Below are 19,789 nucleotides of genomic sequence, written 5' to 3'. Positions count from 1 at the left end.
TCCAGACCTCTTTTATTCCCAGTAGCGGATTGATACCATTATAAGTTGGTTTTAGTCTCTTACAAGTATGTAGATTAGCTTTTTTTTTGTTATTGAATAAATACTATAATTAATAAAATTTGTAACCAGAGGGGGCTGGTCCTTCTACTTAAATTCTTTTTTTCTTTTTTTTTTTTATGCCTTTGTTTTTACACTGTTTAGCTTAAATATTGTCACTAGAATCTGCAGTGGCAAATTTCTCAGCCAGTGGCATGAAGTAGGATCAGAGATGTTTAAAAGTAGTAGAAATGATGTATTTCATTTGGCAGCATTAGCAGAAGAAACACTTCCTACCTGTTGTTAAAATGCAGCGTGGAAATTGGCATTTGCATCGACTTGGAAGACCTGCCAGGCTAACTGGGCACAGGGAGGAAAACCAAAAGAAAGCATTTACTGCAGTGATTCATGTTGCTCTTGTGCCTTGGTCCACCTCACTGCTTGTTGTGTTGCCCCTTGGTGTGCCGCATAAGCTGGCTTCCTAGGATAAGGGATAATGGCTTTAAAGAGGGTAGATTCAGATTAGATGTGAGGAGTAAACTCTTCCCTGTGAGGGTGGTGAGGCACTGGCACAGGTTGGCCAGAGAAGCTGTGGCTGCTCCATCCCTTGCAGTGTTCAAGGCCAGGTTGGGCAGGGCTTTGAGCAACCTGGTCTAGTGAAAGGTGTCCCTGCCTGCGGCAGGGGGTTTGGAACTGGATGAGCTTGAAGGTCCCTTCCAACCCAGACCATTCCAGGATTCTCTCATTTTCTCATCCCATTTCCTGCATGGTCTCTATTGCTCCTGAGCCGTTTCACCTATTGAAATGTATCATTGTCCCCTTTCCATCATCTCTCCTTCTCTCCCCAGTTTTTCACCTCTCTTTTCCTCTTTGCACATTATCTGACCTCATGTGGAGAAGCTGTTGAGTTTTTTATTTGCTTTTTTAACTACCTCTTGGAGTCCCTTTCTGCGATGCTTTTCAAATGAGTGGTGTGCTACTGTTCCCTGACTTCAGCAGGTTAGTCATGTCAAACGATGCTGAGGACATCTTTTTTTCCCATTTATGGCCTCTTCGTTGTCCCTGATTTTTTTAATGTTAGTTCAGTGATCATCTGGTTCAAAAAGGAGTGACTCTTGACAGTCAGTGCCTCCAAATTTAAGGTTTGGTGTTTATTTTTCTTTCTTAGTAGTTTTTATCTTTCCTTCTTGTCCTTTATTCTTATTTCATCTGCTTGTCTGTCCACTTAAAACACTATCTCAAAACTCACTCTGCTGGTCTGCGTTGCTCATGATTTAATTTTTATTTTTAATTCTTGTAAAGGTCTAATTGAAAAGTTACCGACTTGTTCGAATAATTCAGTTTACCTGCATGAGTGGTTCTTCTGAGGAGTGGGGTGATGTGAGAAGTGGGGAGAGAGAGCTTGTGAGTGCAAGGCTCGGGGCTCAGAGCAGCCCTCAGCTTTGGGAAATGCTGTGTTTAAGAATTGAGGGAGAAATAGAAGCCATTGGCATTAAATTAAGACATGCACAGTGATCTCTGCATTGGTTGTGGTGTTTTCCTTCAGTATCACCGGGCAGAGGCTGTGCCTGGCTCAGTCAGGGTTTATCTCAGTTTAAACAGGGTGGTTTATATTAATGGATAAAATCCAAATGCTTAATTTTTCATCTATTTTTAAGATTAAAATGTTGTGTTTGTGTACATGTAAACATCACGCATTTTAGTTTCTTGACTTTGTATAAAAGGAAACATCAGCTGGAGAAAGGAGATACTTATGTTTGGTAGAAAAGCAGAGACTGTAAAGGTGGTGTGAGAAACCAGAAAGGAAATGCAGATGGAGCAGAAGGGAGGCATGGTAGAGAACTGCTAGCAGGCGAAACTACAGGCAGCTGTTGGAGGAAACCCATCTGTGCCATAATCAGCAGAAACCTGAAATCAGTGCTGCTGTTCTCGCAGGGATCCACCAGCACCTTCCACCACGTGCCACTGAGGTGCTTTACATCCTACAGCTCATTGCAGAAAAAGATGGGTTTGATTTACAATTTATTGCCTGACTGTACAGCAGCATTTGTGCTGTCATGATCAATGTATGTTTAAACAGCAGTTAAGGAACTGGGGGAGGATCACTCTGAATTTATTTTTTTTTTCCCCTCCCATAAATAAAAAGCTACATTTTTAACAAAAAGGTTTTAATATACTGGGTTTTTTTTGAGACTGTTTTGTTGTTACCCTGTTTTCATATCCATAGTACACTAAGATGGCACTTAGGGACAGGGTGTAGTGGTAGACTTGGCAGTGCTAACAGTTGGACTCTGATCTTAAAAGTCTTTTACAACCTAAATGATTCAGTGATTCTGCCTGCACCAAGCAGACTTCCTAGCAGATCTTAGGACCATCTTCAGAGCTATTTCAGAATGCAGATCCCTGTCTGCACACCCATTGTGAACCTCGTTTAATTCACCCTTCCCTCAATTAGAATATACTAGAACAAAATAGTAAATAGCTAACAATGGGAAAAAGGAAATATGTATTTACACTGAAGTGGTGCAGTAAGATGACTGTTTAATCACCCCTGTACAGTCACCTTTCAGCAGTCAGTCAACTGACGGATGATCTGCACCTGAGATGCTTTTCATAGCTCAGGTTATTTGGTTATTTTGCTAACCATGAATCAAATGTTCAGACTCACAGTGAAACAACTAAAATGGTGTATGTAGGTAAATTACTATGTTCTGTTTTGCTTAAAAGACTGCTTCATACTGTTTGTCTATAGCATTTATTAGTTTAAGAAAGATGGGCCATCTAGAAATTGCTGTACTGGAAATAAAGATAGGAATGTGTGGAGGTTTTAAAAAGTTGGCAGTGTATTTTTATTTGTGATAGCTCTATGAATATTTAAATCTTTGTGGTTCTTTCCAAAGAATTATGCTGTATTTACACTTGAAAATTGTGAATATCAATGCTGACATCTTACACTGAATAAGAGAATCACAGGCCTTTAAGTTTCTACATCTGGTTCCCTTCTTCCTCTAGAACATCATACAGATGAATGCCTTTGGAGTAGGTGTTTTATGTTTCTAATAGGCAGTGTTTTCTTTTTATCTTTAGAAAAGATAAGGAATAAGACCTCAACCTAAAACCAGATAGTTGTCAGATTAGGGTTTTTTTTTCTCTTCCTGGGACAAAACTAATGCTGCTTTCTGTCAGGGATGCATTTATGCATTTTCATCACCTTGAACATAGCATATGGAAATACTGACAAGTGTTGGCAAGACCTTAACTAGCTCGTGATAGTAAATATTTAACTTCTATGTTCTAATTATTTTTCTTGCTCCCAAATTTATATGCTTTGTTCTTGAAGTAAACAAACAGCCCTGCCAAGTTGTACTTGTCCACTGATGTACTGTAACTGTGTTTTTACGAGGCAAGTAAAACATAAATCATTTCTAAGTTGAAATTGGTCTCTGTGGGAAAAGGGGAATGAGTAGATTTGGTTACAAACAGTTGACAAATTTAACATGCAATTTATTAAGCTATCCTGTTTGCACAGTAAGCTTAGAAATGTATCATCATGCTAACACATTTTGTGGTGGCATTTTTTAAATTAGAAACTTCAGGTTTTGAAATCTTGGGTAATACTGGAATTCTGTTTTCTGAAAATGTAGTTGTTTTGAATATAAGTAGGGAAGAGAATGTTTTAGCCTAGTCTTTCTGGAATATGAATTCACGTGTTTGTGATGGTATATGCTGCCTGCAGACTCAATGTGAATGTTATGGGTTTGGGATTTTTCAGTTCTTGGTTGATTGGTTGTTGTTTGGTTTTTTTTTATGAACAATCTGTTGCTTTGCTGATGTGCTTACTGTGGAAAAATTAGAACTTTCTGATTATATTTTTACTACCAAAATACATGTATTACATAAAAGTATCTTCAGGCAGTCTAGCAGAATTTCTGGTTTGTCTCATTAGTACTAAAAAGAAGTTACTTGCAGTTTTGATTTTTTTTGTTTATTGTTTGGTTTGGTTTGGTTTTTCCTCAGCTTTCATTGTTTCAGACAGAACCTATTGATATTCTGGACTTTTGAGTTTCCCCAAGTCCAGATATTATTGGGATTCAGAATTCCCACAGTTCAAAATTAAGCCCACCATTGTATTAGTTCCAAAAAATAAGATCAGTTTGTTTTTAGTCCTGTATCTCCTTGAAGGGCTTACATCCTCATCTTTTCTTAGCAAACTTCTTCCCAGGGGCCTGTAAGGACTATTAACATCTCACTGAAAAGGAATTTTGAGCCTGACTTCATCTCTGCAGCTGCCTGTTTTCTCTAGAAGTTTTTGTGGCGTGGTGCAGGACCTGTCTCTTGAAAGGAACAGAGAGAAAGATCTCGGTTTACCTTTAAGGGTTTTTTGTCTTCCTCTAGAGCCTCTGCTTTTTCAGCTGCAGTCAGGCTCTCAGAGAGCTCTTGTCAAATCTGCTGAAGGCTACAGTTATTGGAAGGAGAGACCTCTGTGAAGCTGCTACTGGATTTTCATCAAAGATGCATGTGTTGGTGGGGTGCAAGAGTAGGGAGAAGTAGAGAAGAGGAGCAAGGGAAGGAGCAGTTCAGGAACTCCCATCTAAAATAAATGCATGTTCCCCAGAAAGACCTTAAGATGATGTTTAAGTGCCATGTTTATGTGATTTACACGTTACTTCATTTCTATTCCTTGGAAGAGCTTGTGAAGGAATAATCATATGTGAATGACACAGTTAAAAACAGTCCTGCCAACCTTAATCTCCCTCTTTAATGACTTCAGGCACTCTGCTTGGGTTGTTTCAGAGATAAAATAGGTGAAAAAAAATAGTTTCTCCCCCTTCCAATACCTAATAGGTCTGACAAAAAAGCTGGGGAAGGAATTTTTATAAGAGCAAGCCGTGATAGGACAAAGGGGGTCCTGAGAGTGGCTTTAAACTAACAGAGGGTGAATTTAGGTTAGACATTAGGAAGAAGTTCTTCCCTGTGAGTTGGTGAGGCACTGGCACAGGTTGCCCAGAGAAGCTGTGGCTTCCCCATTCCTGGCAGTGTTCAAAGCCAGGTTGGACAGGGCTTGGAGCAGCCTGGTCTAGTGGAAGTTGTCTGTCCCTGCCTGTGGCAGGGGATTTGGAATTGGATGGTTTCTGATTCTGTGATCTTGAAGGTCCCTTCCAAAGCATTCTGTGACAGCTTCTGCTCAAATTCTTGCAGCAGAGCTCTTGCTGGTTAGTGCAACAAATTGTGGGTTTAGGTATTTTGACTCTTAAAAGAAACAGTTACAAGTCAGATTAAAATTTAGGCATGTGTTCACTGTGGTGTTATTATTTCATGCCAGCTAATGCATTTGTGCTCAAATATTACAGTCTGAACCTGAAATCAGTGAATGCACCTTCCAAAAGGAAAGTGTCCTCAGTAATTCTTACTGCTTCGTTCCCATACATTCAGTGTTTTATCAGTCTCTCTTTGCTTTTACAGTCCTTTCAGTGAGGGCTTAGATGAATACTGTAAACAGTGTTTTTTCCTTGATACAGTGGCATGTGGTTTGATCAGCCAGTGCACAGCTTTTATAACTTTTTGGCTTGCTATGAAAAACAGTGTCTCACTATGAAATTGTTTTTTCTCAGTAACAGCACTCATGTCGAAATAACTTCTCTTAAAGCCAGGGAGTATGCAAGTACCCCTGGGGCCTTTCTGTGATGCTGCAGGCAGTATCATTTCAAATGGAAGCTGATTTCTGAATCCTCCAGGAAGAGCTGTCTCAACCAAGAAATGTTGAGCTTTGTTGTCAGGTTTGCTCCTTAGAAGCAAAATTGACTCCAGCACTTGTGTTCGCTGTATGAAGCTGAAATTGTCTGCCAGTGTTGGGAGAGGACTGTGTGCTCATCTGCTTGTCCTCAGCCTTGATAGATACCCACATGCTCTTGAGAAAGCTGAGGAAAGTGTGAAGTTAGTTACAAGTGAAGTAATTTTCTTTGTAGCAATGATGTCTGTTTTCAAAATGAGCTACCCTTGTGAGGGGAGGAGGATGGCTGCGATCTGTTGTAGTAAATGGGAGTTGCCCATCTTCTCGTAAAGGGGAGCACAGTTTCCCTTTCTCATCTTACAGCTCCTGTTCTTGTCATTTCTGTAGAACATCATTAAGGGTTCATTGTGGGTGAAATATAATTTCATCTTATTTCCTAGGTAGCTAGCTAATGCTTTTGCTCTAGTAGTGCTTGTGTAAGAGATACGTGGCAGGACCTTAACTCAACACTTCCTGGTTTTCCATTGTTTTGTGAATTAAACTCTCATGCTCAGGAAGAACAAGAAATGCACCAACTATTGTTGAAAACCCGCAGTCTTCAGTAGGTGTTTTCAAGGAGTGCTTTCGGTTTTCTTGATTTTGGTTTTTTTTTTAATTGCTGTTTTTTTTAGTAGTACAGGATCTTGTATACATGTCAGCTGTGCGACAGTTACAGAAGCAGAGAGATACTCATGTTTGACGTGCAGAAGATTAAGTGATACTTGGAGGGCTGTATAAAACTCTGTAACAAAACTGAACAGCTAGATTAGAAGCAAAATGTATATTACATTCTCCCTTAGTGTACGACAACTTTATTAATGTGTTTCTTCTTCACCAGTGCTCCTTAAGGAAGGATGTCAGTGCAGAATTAATCTGTGTTGTTGCCTGGGAAGGCATCTCTCCCTGGGTATCGCACAGGAACCCCCACGATTGGCAGTCTCTCTTTACCACCACTGTGTAATGCATTAATTATTATCTGCAATGCAATCAATGCCAGGGTATGTTTTCACATTTTCAGTGTGTGTGTCCCTTCCCGCTCCCTGGAGACATTTGAATTCCTATTATTGGTACATATGGTCCTGGTCTGTGCTCCCCTATGAGCAGTACATTGGTAGACTTTTCCATCAAAGTCATCGTCTCTGCTTCTAGGACTTTGAAGGTGTACAGCAGCAGCCCCTTCTAGTGGTCCCCTCCATGGATCTTCACTTTTTCTCCCTGCCTGTTGGCCATCCTGGCTCCTCTTCTCTTCTCTTCTGACGTGGAGGTGTGGCAGACAAAGCACAGTTCTGTGCCCCCCATTCTTTCAGGCCTTTGCACAGGTGGAGCAGTGATCAGTTCCTTGCAACGGCTCCAGTTCCTGGGCGGCTTTGCAGCAGGCAGGGGAGGAAGCTGACCAGACACCTTACTTCCTTGTTGATCTTGGTTTTGCACCATTTACAAAAGCCTGCAGGGCTGCAAATTGAGTGCCCCCAAGGTGTATTGCTATGAAGGTGTATTGCTGTGAAATTTTTAGTTACTTAATGTGGAGGAAGCTCTCAGAAGCCATCACTGTTTGTGGGCTCACCTGTAGTCTGTAGAGAGAGAAGTGCTTGTATTTCAGAGGATCAGAGTTTGGCCCAAAGATGTTATTGTCTTCCCCCAAGAAACTACTGATCCATTTGTCTTGTGTTTGAAACCATGCACAGAATACCAGTGTAAGAAAGATTACTTTTTTGAGGTGATTAACATATAATTTGTATGGGGAGAGTAGGGAATTTCCCTGGACTGTATTACTTATGAATCTTTTGGCAGTAGTCTAAGGTCTAGTTAGCACTTTCCTGATTGAGAGGCTGCCAGGGAAAACTGGGTATATAGACTTAACTGTTGAGTGAGTAGCTTTTTTACCCTCCTTTTTAAGGTGGGGTGGTTTGGTTCTGAGAGATTTTTAGTAGAAAAACAGTCATGCTGGACCAGAACTAGGACTAGTTCATTGTGGCCTTTTAGCTTTTGCAGGCACATACTGAGGTTACCTGTTTCAGGTGTCTGGTCTGTCTTAGCTTTGGAAACAAAAGCTGTGATTAATCTCTGGGAAGTGAGATAAAAGATGTTATCCTGTTTTGCATTAGAGGGAGGTGGAAGTCAGCTTTTATCACAGTGCGTTTCCTAGTCTTTACACTCCTGAATTTTTGACTTCTGTGTTTCCTTAGGTCTCCCTCTCTGTTGTATCTTCACATCTCTTTTTCTCGTGTCTCAAGACAGTGTTCCATGTTCTAGTTAGTGTTCTGGTTCTTAGGCATCTCAAGGAGTTCTTCTTGCCCTTCTCCCATGTCATGGCCATGCCTTTTTATTGCCACACGTTTTAACAGCACATTGATTCACTTTCCTGCCAGACTGGTTAGTTCTAATCCTGGTGTCCTTGCTTATTAAGACTTTTTCCTCAGGTGGGTCCATGCTCCTTCTCTGTTCACAGTCACCCAGTACTCATTTGTAGGGTTAGTAACATAACTGTATGTTACTCATTCTCTGGATGAGAACTCATTCTCTGGATGAGTAACTGGGGAGTTATCCACAGCAATTGTTCTCACTGCATCATTGGCAGAAATCTGCCTTGGCTTGAAACTTCTTCTGAGCCATAAAGGTTAAATACATAGTTTTTAATTGAATAGAGATGCCAACTTTGCAGGAATAGGAATTGCCATCTTAACTACATAGCAAAACTTGTGGGAAATTACTGAAAGCATGTGAATTTGTTGCACTACAGTACAGATTTACTCTGCTTTTGCTATGATTCATCCTTCTGTACAGCTTTGAATTAAAAAGTACTAATTCTTTTAATCCCTTCGGACAGGTTCAGCAACAGGTTCACCCAAACCTTTCAGCAAAAGAAGATTCCCTGTATTACATTGAAGAGTTGATACTTCAGCTGCTAAACAAACTATGCATTGCTCAGCCACGGACGGTCCAAGATGTAGAGGTAAGATACCAGAAAACCAAGTGCTTGCTTGCAGAATTGCTGATGAACTCAGGAATTTTGAGCAGTGCAGGTTGAAGCTAAAGCAAGGTGAATCCAAAGAACAGAACTTGTTAATACTACTTTTCTAAAAGATTATATAATATTCATATTTTATAAAACAAGCTTAATCGGAGACCAGTTTTTCTAGGCAGGGGTTCAAAATAGAAATTGTGGGATTTTTCTTTCAATATTATTTTTATAAATGCAGAATACTTTGAAAGAATTTCTGCTGCTTGAATGCAGTTTGGACTTAATGTAAGGAATTATTCTTAATCTTTCACATAAATATACAGAAAAAAGTGAATATTGGAATGAACAGTTACTGTTGTTAGGCCTGGATTGCGCAACTGAGGGAATAGAGTTGTATGTTCCTGGAACTTCATTGAAGTCACTGAGGCTCTTGTATTATTGCAGCTGTCTGCTTTTGTGTCATCAGTTATAAAATGAGGGCTTTAATGGAGGTGCTTCAGTACACAGCGTAGAGGAAGAACATGCTTTCGTGTAACTGTGACACATTATAGCTTTGTAAGATATTAATTTTACATCAGTCTGTATGTCCAGGATTTTCAGCCTAAACCAAAATGAAGCCCTTGTCTATATTCCATAAGTGTGTCACAGAAATAAATATATATATGTATACATAAAATAATTGCCTGAGGGATTTTAGCTTCTTATTAGCAGCAGTCACCCTGTATTCAGCATTAATTCATTAATTATTAATTTTTGGTTTATGATTAATGCCTTTTGTAATACTGATGCATAAAGATTATGACTAAATAAAAGCAAAACTTGATAGATAGTCCCATAATAGCACTCAAGATTTTTACTACCTTGAGTTTGGATTTGGACTTCAGATGTGGAGCTGAGAAATTCTGTGTTCTTTCTCCAGTTCCCAGTCAACCCTTCAGCACACAGGATGGTTTGAGATAGCACTGGCTGTTCTGTGCACCAGCTCCATAGTTTTTTGCCTCTGAGTCATGAGATGATAAAATTACCCTGTGTGTATATATGAATTAATAATTTTTACTGAGTGTACGTATGCTTCACAAATTACTGTGTGCAAAACTGCACGCAGTACAGACAGCCTTCCTCTGAATTGTGGCTACGAATATCACAGCAAACACTAAATCCTGTGTATTGTATTTAAATATACCTGGCATTTTAAAGCTGTGAATAGTAAAACATTGTTGCACTTGGCAATAAAGTAGTTATTTAATTTCATAATACAGAGCTAGAAGGTGTAATTCAATTTTGTGTTACGTGTTGTTGGCGAGATTGTGCTGCCAGCAAACATTCAAGGTCCACAAATTAAGGCTTTTGGCTCTGCTGGTTTTAGCTGTTAAGAGAAAACACAAAGCTGTGATCTCTAAAGTTATCATACAGATATTTATGTAACAGCCTGGAGATATCCGTGCATAATATTTTACTTAAGTATTTGCAAGATCAAGGTCTAAAATCTCAAATTGTAAAGGTTTTGTAAATGGAAAAAGCCCATCCAGTTGTTCCCAAAAAAACCACTGGGAACCAGTAAAGTCAGAGCATAGAGGTGTGTCTTACTTGTGAAGTGCACTGTTAAGTTGAAGAACAGTTGAATGCCGCATTACATCCATTTTGTGGGTGATCTCCTGGTAGAGTCTCTCAAGGAAAGTTCATTTTTGTGAACAGCTTTCGGCCACTGTCCAAGAGGAAAGGTCACCATGTGTTTACCTGGCGCAGACAGCTGACACAGAAAGTTGAGCGTTAAATGGCCACGTACAAATATTTAAAAGCTGCCTCTAAGATCTCGGGCCTTTTACACACATTTCAGAGTATATGTAAAAATCATAGATGACACCATTTTTTCTCAGCCAGTTCTTGAGCTCAGCTATGAAGTCTCTCCTGTAAGGGTTACCACCCATCCAGGCCTCACACTGTTACAGTTCTAAGCAGAGGTCAGGTATGGCACCACACCACATGCCGTGGCTGCCTGGTGATGCTGGGGAGTAAGGGTACCACAGTGGGCCAAGCAGGAGGAGGTGATCACTGCTTCTCCCTCTGAGCTAACTTAAACCCACTGTTTTTCCAAAGTCACTTAAGCAGTCATCTGAGTTCAGTTTAAACTCATTTCAGATTTTAATTCCCAGGTCACAGCCCTGGAGAACTTGTGGAAAACAGGACTGGGATCTTACACATGTGTAGCCTGGGGGCTGCTGAAGTGTGGGACCACTGCCCAAAGCAGTTTGTTCTGTTGTGGGGGTCATCTTGCCTGTTCCTATAGCAGCTGTTGAAATGGGAATCTCTATAAAAGTAACCTGAAATTGCATATTGTTTACCATCGTCGTGGAAGGTGTAAACTGTACCCACTGTGGTTGGCTGCGTAGTGAGGAAGATGATCCTGCGTGGGCTCAAGGAGTCCAATGTTACAGCCAACCCTTTTCATGAATTGCAGTTCTTCTCCCGGTTAGAAGATCTTGCACTTGTTTCTCATTTCTGCCATAAAGTTGACCTATGTAGAGCAAGTTACACTCTTGTGTGAAATAGGAACAATACTGACTTGTGGGTTGTTTTTTTTCTTCATTTAGACTGTAGACTGTTTGGTACTTCCTGATGTTGTTTATATTTTGGGCTCCTGCTCTCAACTGAGGTTTCTTCCTGCTCTTGTGACGTAAAGATCATAGAGCAGTTGTTTTAGATTTGAAGGAGTTTGTGTTTACGGAAGGGAGGTTGTTTGGGATCATGGAAGAGAGTGAAGCTGAGTTGGGTAAGAAGGAGAGAACAGTTAGGAAAATGTGTTGCAAACACTGAGGAGGAGAATAGTTGTCTATACTTCAGGGGAAGTAATTTGCTCTTGTTTTTTTCTAACTTCTCTGATTACTGCAGTTTAATCTAAGTGCACTCTTTATGTTTGGACAGGAGCGAGTTCAAAAGACATTTCCTCATCCAATCGACAAGTGGGCGATTGCTGATGCACAGTCTGCTATAGAGAAACGAAAAAGAAGAAATCCTCTCCTGCTACCTGTGGACAAAATACATCCTTTATTAAAGGTACTTAAACCAACAACCTGATGACAGCTGCTTCTGTCAGCCGCACACAGCTGTATTTTAGCTCTCCAGCATAACTATTTGTTTCATTTGTGTGAAATTATGACAGTTTCTCATATCGGCTAAAAAAGTAAAGAGTCACAGTAAAATAGGATAAATATGTTGTACTGTGTAATAAAAGTAGATCCCTAAATTCATCATGTTCTAGACAGTAGTGTGTTAATGTGTTACTCTATTTGAAATACAGCTAGTTTTTGACAGAAACCCCAAGCAAACTCAAAATACCTTACCTACTTCTGTAGCACTCTTTTGACACCTTTATTTGTTTCAAAATGTTGCAGAAGCCAAAATAAAAGAAGAGAGAACAAGTAGATCCTGTTCCTTGTGTACTGTCAACTTAAGATGCGTATCAGTGTCCTTTCAGTTACTGTTGAATGTCACTGATGCCCTGGTTTTAAAATAATAGCTTTGCAAAGGTGTTAACAAAAAAACAAATACAGACTTTATTGTTGGTGGGTTTTGAAGGGAAGAGTGGTCATCTTGGTTCTCAGATGTTGTGTTACTTGTAATATGTATAGAGCTCCTGGCTTGCAGTGAGGATTTGATGCCACACCGTAAACATGGATTCATACCAAGCCCCTGTAGAGTTTTGGTTTTGGTTGTTTTTTTTTAATTATAAAACAGTACTCTGATTTTTAAATCAGCATTTAATCACTTTTAAATCAGTGGTGAATCAATAGATTCAGGCTGATTTAGACATTGCTCCTTTTTGGTGTTCCTTTTTTTTATTGCTTTTGCTTTTCATTCATAGCTTTAAAAATGCTTTTATCTAGTGGTGGCATTGTTGCACCAGAGTTTCCAGCTGTATTGAGAAAACACTATTCAAGCATAAACAGAAATTAAAGCACTTCTTCAGGTCTAGTCACTGTTCTTGTATATAGTGTCTCAGTTTGTGACTTAATAAGAGGGGAAGAGATGTTAGGAGAGCAAAGTGTTAAATAAGACCTCTGCAGGCAACAACACTGGCCTTCTTCTACGAATTCTGGTGTAGAGGTGTGTCAGTATAGGCACAGGCTCTGGTTTTCATACGCTACATCGAAATACAGTAAGAACAGGACTATTCACATGCATGACTTTATCTGTACATATTCCTGATGGTCCTGTCACAAATAGAAGGCCCACGTAGTGCATGCTTTGCAGAACATGGAGCATGTATTACAAGAAGAATGTGAAATATTAATCCTGGTTTTTTTCTGTTCAGACTTTAATAAGTTTAATTATTTTATGGAATGCACAGGTGCAGAGAGCTTAGTTGTTTAGCCAAATGTAAAGGATGGACTAAAATGGATCACAGCGAGTAACTCATTGAACATACAGTCTGTAATTTCATGAAAGATAACTATTTCCATTGAGAACAATTCAAAATGAAGCATACCCTTTTCTGAAGACTCCAGATGAGAGCCAGTTCTGCAGTAAGCATAGATAATAGACTAAAATCTAAGTACAAGAGTGGTTCCAGTGAAGTCCTTTCCTTGAAGGAACCTTATTTTTAGGTCATTTTTTGAGGAAGTATTATTGAATGTTCTGTAGCTTTTCATCTTGTCAGTGTATGGCAAAATAGCACAAGGAAATATTTGCAAGGATTTCCTTTGAGGCAAGCTGCTCAAATTTCCATTTGATGACCTTTGCCCTGGCCATTACATTGCAGTAAATTGTCAGCACAGACAAGATAAATTTCAGCAAAAACTTCAGTGTTAATTGTCATTCTGAATGGATTTCTGGAATAAAGAGCTTTCTTTTCTCTCTTGCTTTTGCAGGAGGTCCTAGGTTATAAGGTAGATTATCACGTCTCTCTCTATATTGTGGCTGTCTTAGAATACATCTCAGCTGACATTTTAAAGCTGGCTGGAAACTATGTTTTCAATATACGACACTTTGAGATCTCCCAGCAGGACATTAAAGTCTCAATGTGTGCTGATAAGGTAAGGAGCTGGGATTAAAATGGTAGATACTAGAGTTGTTTTGGGTTTTTTTCAGGAGATACATCCAAAGTAGCATAGGAGGGGAAGACTGGTCTTACTCATATCCAGAAGCTTCTCCCCTTATACATGCCACACCTGTCACAGTAAAGACTGAAGCTTAAGTTAAGACTGTTAAGTTTTGGAAAAGTAGTAGTACTTACAAAACAATGCAAGGACAGAAAATGTTAATTGTCTTTTATGTCTCTGCTGTGTTACTGTCCTCCTGCTGTTGCTTTGTCATGACAGCTCTTTCCTTCTGTGTAATACAGAAAAGACCTTTAGTTTTTGTCCTTATTGAAATAAGAAACAGTTTTGTTTAATTTTATCTTTATCAGGAGGGTTTTGTCAAAGGCTTATGCAAGATGCCTTGTTTTCAAAGTTGATTCTGCATGAATCGTAACTTGTTTTCTAGGTCTTACTAACTTACAAAGGGGAAAATGGCTTTGGCAAGTGATCCAGCCTTCTGCTGCCAAAGTTTAAATATTACTCCCTTGTGAAAGTGATCACAGAAAGTATTGTATTAAAAACTCAAAGGATTTCTCTGAACACATTGAAACAGCTGAGCTTGAGCCAAGTGTAAAAATCAGCCTTCATGTATTCTTAATTTTTTTTTTGCTAGGTTTTGATGGATATGTTTGATCAGGATGACATTGGTTTGGTTTCTCTCTGTGAAGATGAGCCCTCTTCTTCTGGGGAACTCAACTACTATGACCTAGTGAGAAATGAAATTGTAGAAGAAAGGCAATATCTGCGGGAGTTGAATCTGATAATAAAAGTATTTCGGGAAGCTTTCCTATCAAACAGAAAATTGTTCACACCTAATGTAAGTCCTTTAATAGGTTATTGATGTGTAATGCTATTAGCTCCATTAGCAGCCATAACATATCAATTTTGCATTAACTGTGTTGGACGTGAAATTAAATTTGATTTATTATATGTCAGTGCATAATGAGTGTTGTCTGTATATGAAATAAAATGGAGGAACTGCCATTAATAGTATGAAGAGTGCTGCTCTCAGAGCGAAGCTTAATGGACACGATTCCCTGTCAGATGCCAGCAATAGCTGAAGTCCTTTGGTCATATAGGTGATAGCTACACTTTTGCTTAACATAAAAATGGACAGTTACCTACCTGCATGTACAGTGAATGCAGATGAATGATTGAATTGACATTGGAAGTCTACTCCAGTGCACCCCTATCTGCAGAAACTACAAGGCAGCCCTTGGCTCTGGATTCTATAGTGTGAAACTGACCCTGAATGGAGTTTCCATTTGATAAATGATTGAAATATTTGCTTGAAATTCTGTGTGATAAATTTGTTTTTCAGGATGCTGGAGTTCAGAAAGGAAGCACAGCTCTTGTAAGAGAAGTAATCGTAAGAGATTAGTGAATCCTTCCTTTGGGACGAAGGAGAAAGAGACCAGGCTAGCAGAATTTAGGTGATGTTAACACAGGTTAAGAGAGGCAGCAGGAGACATTCCCATACAGCTGGTGTAGAGGTTCCTCAGTAGCTGATAGGGTATCAGAGAATCGTGCAAATGTGGGTACAGAATTCAAATGAATGTGATGGGAAGAGAAAGAAGGAATATTTTGGAGCTGACGAATATTCTTTTGTTATATGGGAATGGGTATGAGAAATTTTGAGATTGCTTATTCCCACGAAGAGGTTGCCATGGTCTTGGCACTGGCAGGAGGTCAAGCAAACTCTGCAGTGTAAGGTTGGGACAGAGAAGGCTTCTGAGAAGTGTGTTTCAGAGGGGTCAGAAGAAGAATACAGGTCATTGGAAGGGCTGCCTAGTTGAGTGTGTTTGTGGTGTGTGGCTTTGAAAAATCCAAAGTAGAATTTGGAAGAGGAAGATGCTGATTCCTCCTCTGTGCCCAGGGAGTATTCTAAAGCAGCCCAAAAGCTGCTTCAGTTTTACCTGCACTTTAGAGGATCTGACCTTGGAGCTGCTTTAAATTGCCTCCTTCCTGTTGTGTTCTGAGAAACGAGAACCAGCAGAGGGGAAAATAAAAGCTGTGAATTATGGCTGAAAAGGCCAGGCATTTCTGTCCAAAGCATTGAATAGCATGTACCACGACTGGTGCTGCTCTGCTCTGGCCTGGGAAGGATAGTTTGCTTTCTTCCACTTGGGTAGAATTGTGCAAAGCTGGATGGGCCTGGGCAAGCCTGCAGGCCTGGCAAGACCAAGTAATTTAACTTTTTCCTAGCTTTTTGTTGGCTCCTCTCCACTTTACCTCTTGGTTCAGACCTCACAAAAAATGCTCCAGTGTTTACATAAGCAAAATAAATAATTCTAAACACTACCACAACATGTTTTATGTTTGCAGGATATTGATGTGATATTTAGCAACATTTCAGATATTCATGAGTTGACAGTGAAGCTTTTGGGATTGATTGAGGATACTGTTGAAATGACTGATGAAAGTAGCCCTCATCCTCTGGCTGGCAGCTGCTTTGAGGATCTTGCAGAGGTACAGTGGTTTGTTGGTGATTCTTTGTTTTTAATCACCAATTGTTTTATTTTCTTACTAAACTTTTGGTCATGACTGAGATCTCTGATAAATCTGCAGTTGTAAAATGTCCTTTTAATAAGCTCTGAACAGAGATTTTCCCTACCCATTCTTTAGTAGGTAAACTATAGTGTGTTTTCTGCCTGTCACAGAAACAATACCAAGCAGGTAAGCACAAAACTAAAATCTTATTTTAGAGTGGAAATTAATTGCTGTAATCCTGTAGGAATGGATGTGGATTTGAAAAGTAACTACCTGGGATTGCTTACTGAAAGAAAGTAGGCATGCCTGATTTGTAGGCATTGGTGTCAGGAGCAGGGCTACCCCAAAATCATAGCAGTTGGATGTAGATCTACAAAATGAGTGGCTTGCGTTACTCTGGACAGTGAGCTGAGTCAAACAAAATGTGTTTTTTATTCAGGCAAATGCATTATACATCTGGAATGGGAAATACCTCTGCAAAGCAGTGGCTCTAGGAAAGAATGAAGTATCAAAACAGATGTGCAGCTGAACAGAAACTTATGGTTCAGTAGTGCAGCAAAAGTGCTATTGATACCCATTGACCTGTGAAATAGATACTAAAGAGAAGAAATAAGGGAAGACACTGCACACAGATTTGGTGTGGCTCATGCTGAAACATTAGTAACAATTGTTTTGTTGGGCTTTTTTAATTTTTTTATTATTTTGATGGCCATTGAAATACTGGAAGGACTACAGAAGAGAGTCACAAAACTAAAGTTTTGATTAAATATGTATTTCTGTTAAATCAGGATAGGTATGTATGTACCTTCATGTCCTGAAAATTACTCTTGAATGTACCAAATTACTCTTGAATGCAGCAGAGAGGTGCGCAGCAAAAAAAGCTGTTTCTGAAAGACAAGAGGACAGTTCAGTTTAGAAATACACTACAACTTTTTAACTGTCAGGGGAGCTACCTGGGAACAAATTACTGAGCTGGATGTGGAGATCTGCTGTCTCTGAACATGTTTGAATGGAGTCTACTTTTTTCTTGATGGGTCTATTGACCACAGGTTTTTTGTACCAAAATGTACAGGTAATCATTGACTATTTCAGAGGAAGTCAAATGAGGTGTTGTGGCCTGAGAGAGAATCTCTCGGATGAATCACATGGTGAATGTGAAGTTTATGAGTTTTATCTTAGAATTATAATATTTATAAAGAAAATGAGAACCAATAAAACTTCCATTTTGCTTTTACATTTGCTTTTTTTTTTTTTTAATTTGAGGACTGCATGAACACACCATTTGGAAAATGATTACATTTTTGTGGGTGTGAAGAACTTGGATGCTACAGCCCATGTGCTGCACACTTATGAATATACCATAAAGTTTTTGTGGTGCTACTTCAGTAAAGCACTCATGACATATCAGTAAGAAAGTTCAATTGCCTAGATCTTAGCTCTTAATTTATTAAGGCATAATTGCTTATATAATGGTAAGGAGAAGCAGTTGAACAACAAATTTAAGTAGCTTATATTAAAGTTGAAAAAAGACTTAAAATTTGGAATAGAACAGCACTATCCTGGAAAACATGCATATCTCAGTTTATTGGAAAAGCTACTTTTAGGCATCCTGTGCTTCAAGGGAAACAAATCTTTTTCAGTGAGTAAAAAAATCTCACCTGATTTTCATTCACCGAAAAACTTATTAGGAAATGAAGAACAGATTATTCAAGCCTTTTTATATAGATAGTAAGTTTGACTATAATAATTAAGTTAATATGGAGCAAGACCTACTTAATAACTAGGTTGTTCATTTGATCATCTCACGTGCTAGGGTCATCCTTCTGTGTGTATTTGCAAGAGGGATCATTAAAGGGTGATAGGAAAGTGAAGTGTTTATTTGTTCTGCCTATCTGATTGCCAGGCTTGTTCTCTTAGTGTTTCCATTATAAAGGTCCTTCAGCTTATTTGGAAGGATAATTAAAAACAAACAACCCTTGCAAACTGGAGTGTTGTTTTTTGATTTTCTGTACCTATTCTCTGGAAGGTTTAAGCATAAATACTCTACTGTTCTTGAGATAAGGAAGTACAGGGAAAATAAGATTTTTTTCTGGTGTGGAGGAAATTAAACCACTTGATGCCTGACGCATATGAGTGGGAAATGAATATTTTTTCATGTGCTGGAAAGACATTTATTTTGTGGTAACTTTTGCAATTCTAACCACTACAACATGTTTTAATGATTGCCTGAGGTAATCTCTTTAGTGATGTTCAGGTAGTGCTGGGGGAGCCTTAGAACCGAGGACAGAGGGTCTTTGTACCTACTTTGAAGTGGTTTTCAGAAGGCAGATAGTAAAGCGAGGTTATTATCACTACATTATATATTTGTTATGCTGGTATTTGCGTTTCTATGGAAGTTTTAGATTTCCAAAAGCAAAGCAAAAAAGGTGGAAATCAGTGCAGGGAAAGGGGCTGATGAAACCTACAAACACCAATCCACGACTATGTGCTGCATTAAGATAACTTAACAGGGGTGTCAGTTAATATCTCCATATTTCAATAACTTTTGCAACCTTGCAAGTATAACCCTCCCCCCTTTTATTTTATTTATTTTTTTTAATTAGTCTCCTTGGGAAGATAACTCGAGGTTTGTTTCAAACTTATGATCAAAAATCAAGCAAAAATACTTGAAATCCTGATTAAAGTCTGAGTGGAAGAAACTGAAAACACTTCCAAAATGCTATAAAAGGTTTAAAAAGACAGCACAGAGCAAGTATGTAGGACATGTAGTGACAGGACAAGAGGAATGGCTTTAAAATGACACAGGGTAAATTAAGATTAGATATTAGGAAGAAGTTCTTCCCTGTGAGGGTGGTGAGGCACTGGCACAGGTTGCCCAGAGAAGCTGTGGCTGCTCCATCCCTGGCAGTGTTCAAGGCCAGGTTGGATGGGGCTTGGAGCAACCTGGTCCAGTGGAAGGTGTCCCTGCCCGTGGCAGAGGGTTGGAACTGGATGGTCTTGAAGGTCCTTTCCCAGAACAGTTCTGTGTGTTGGTCTGGCACCCCCAGGAGGTTTGCATGCAAATGCAAGGTTACATTTTTGAGCAGTAGTTCCAGCCCCACTTTCTTCTTGTGTCCTTCGGTGCAGAGGACCTTGTGGATCAGCTGCAACCATCTGTCTATTCCTGCTTACTACCTCTGGATGCAGCTGAACCCACACTCCATGGCTGACTTTCTACTTCTGCAGATGTTTATGTTAATTTCTTCTTGGTTAGTATGGCAAAGAGGAACTGTATATGTAGTGTTATAGGCCCCTGTTATTAATTGGATGTTGTAAAATATGACCCCCGTACTGCATGCTTGCAGGTAGTTGGGTAGTCATGGAGTAAACAAACAAACAGGCCGCAGAGGCAGAGTGGTTTCAGATTCAGCTAAAGAAAACCAGACTGTTCAGTTAGAACGTGTTTAATCATTT

General features: G+C 39.4%; 1 protein-coding gene across 1 annotated transcript in view; it reads left to right on the top strand.

The window, feature by feature from the left end:
• SOS2 (SOS Ras/Rho guanine nucleotide exchange factor 2) overlaps positions 1-19,789 on the top strand; it is a 57,596-nt gene that overhangs the window by 5,810 nt on the left and 31,997 nt on the right. Inside the window, exons 2-6 of the mRNA XM_061462496.1 lie at positions 8,634-8,759; positions 11,691-11,822; positions 13,637-13,801; positions 14,460-14,663; positions 16,172-16,315. Coding sequence (XP_061318480.1) covers positions 8,634-8,759; positions 11,691-11,822; positions 13,637-13,801; positions 14,460-14,663; positions 16,172-16,315 — 771 coding nt within the window. The remainder of the gene's footprint in view (positions 1-8,633; positions 8,760-11,690; positions 11,823-13,636; positions 13,802-14,459; positions 14,664-16,171; positions 16,316-19,789) is intronic.

The sequence above is a fragment of the Pezoporus flaviventris genome, unplaced genomic scaffold, assembly GCF_033815535.1.
Source record: "Pezoporus flaviventris isolate CSIRO_AGI_PZ_B2104156 unplaced genomic scaffold, CSIRO_AGI_Pfla_v1 ptg000035l, whole genome shotgun sequence".
Lineage (NCBI taxonomy): Eukaryota > Metazoa > Chordata > Aves > Psittaciformes > Psittacidae > Pezoporus > Pezoporus flaviventris.
The sequence above is the reverse complement of the archived record's forward strand: the minus strand, read 5'-3'. Positions and strand labels throughout refer to the sequence as shown.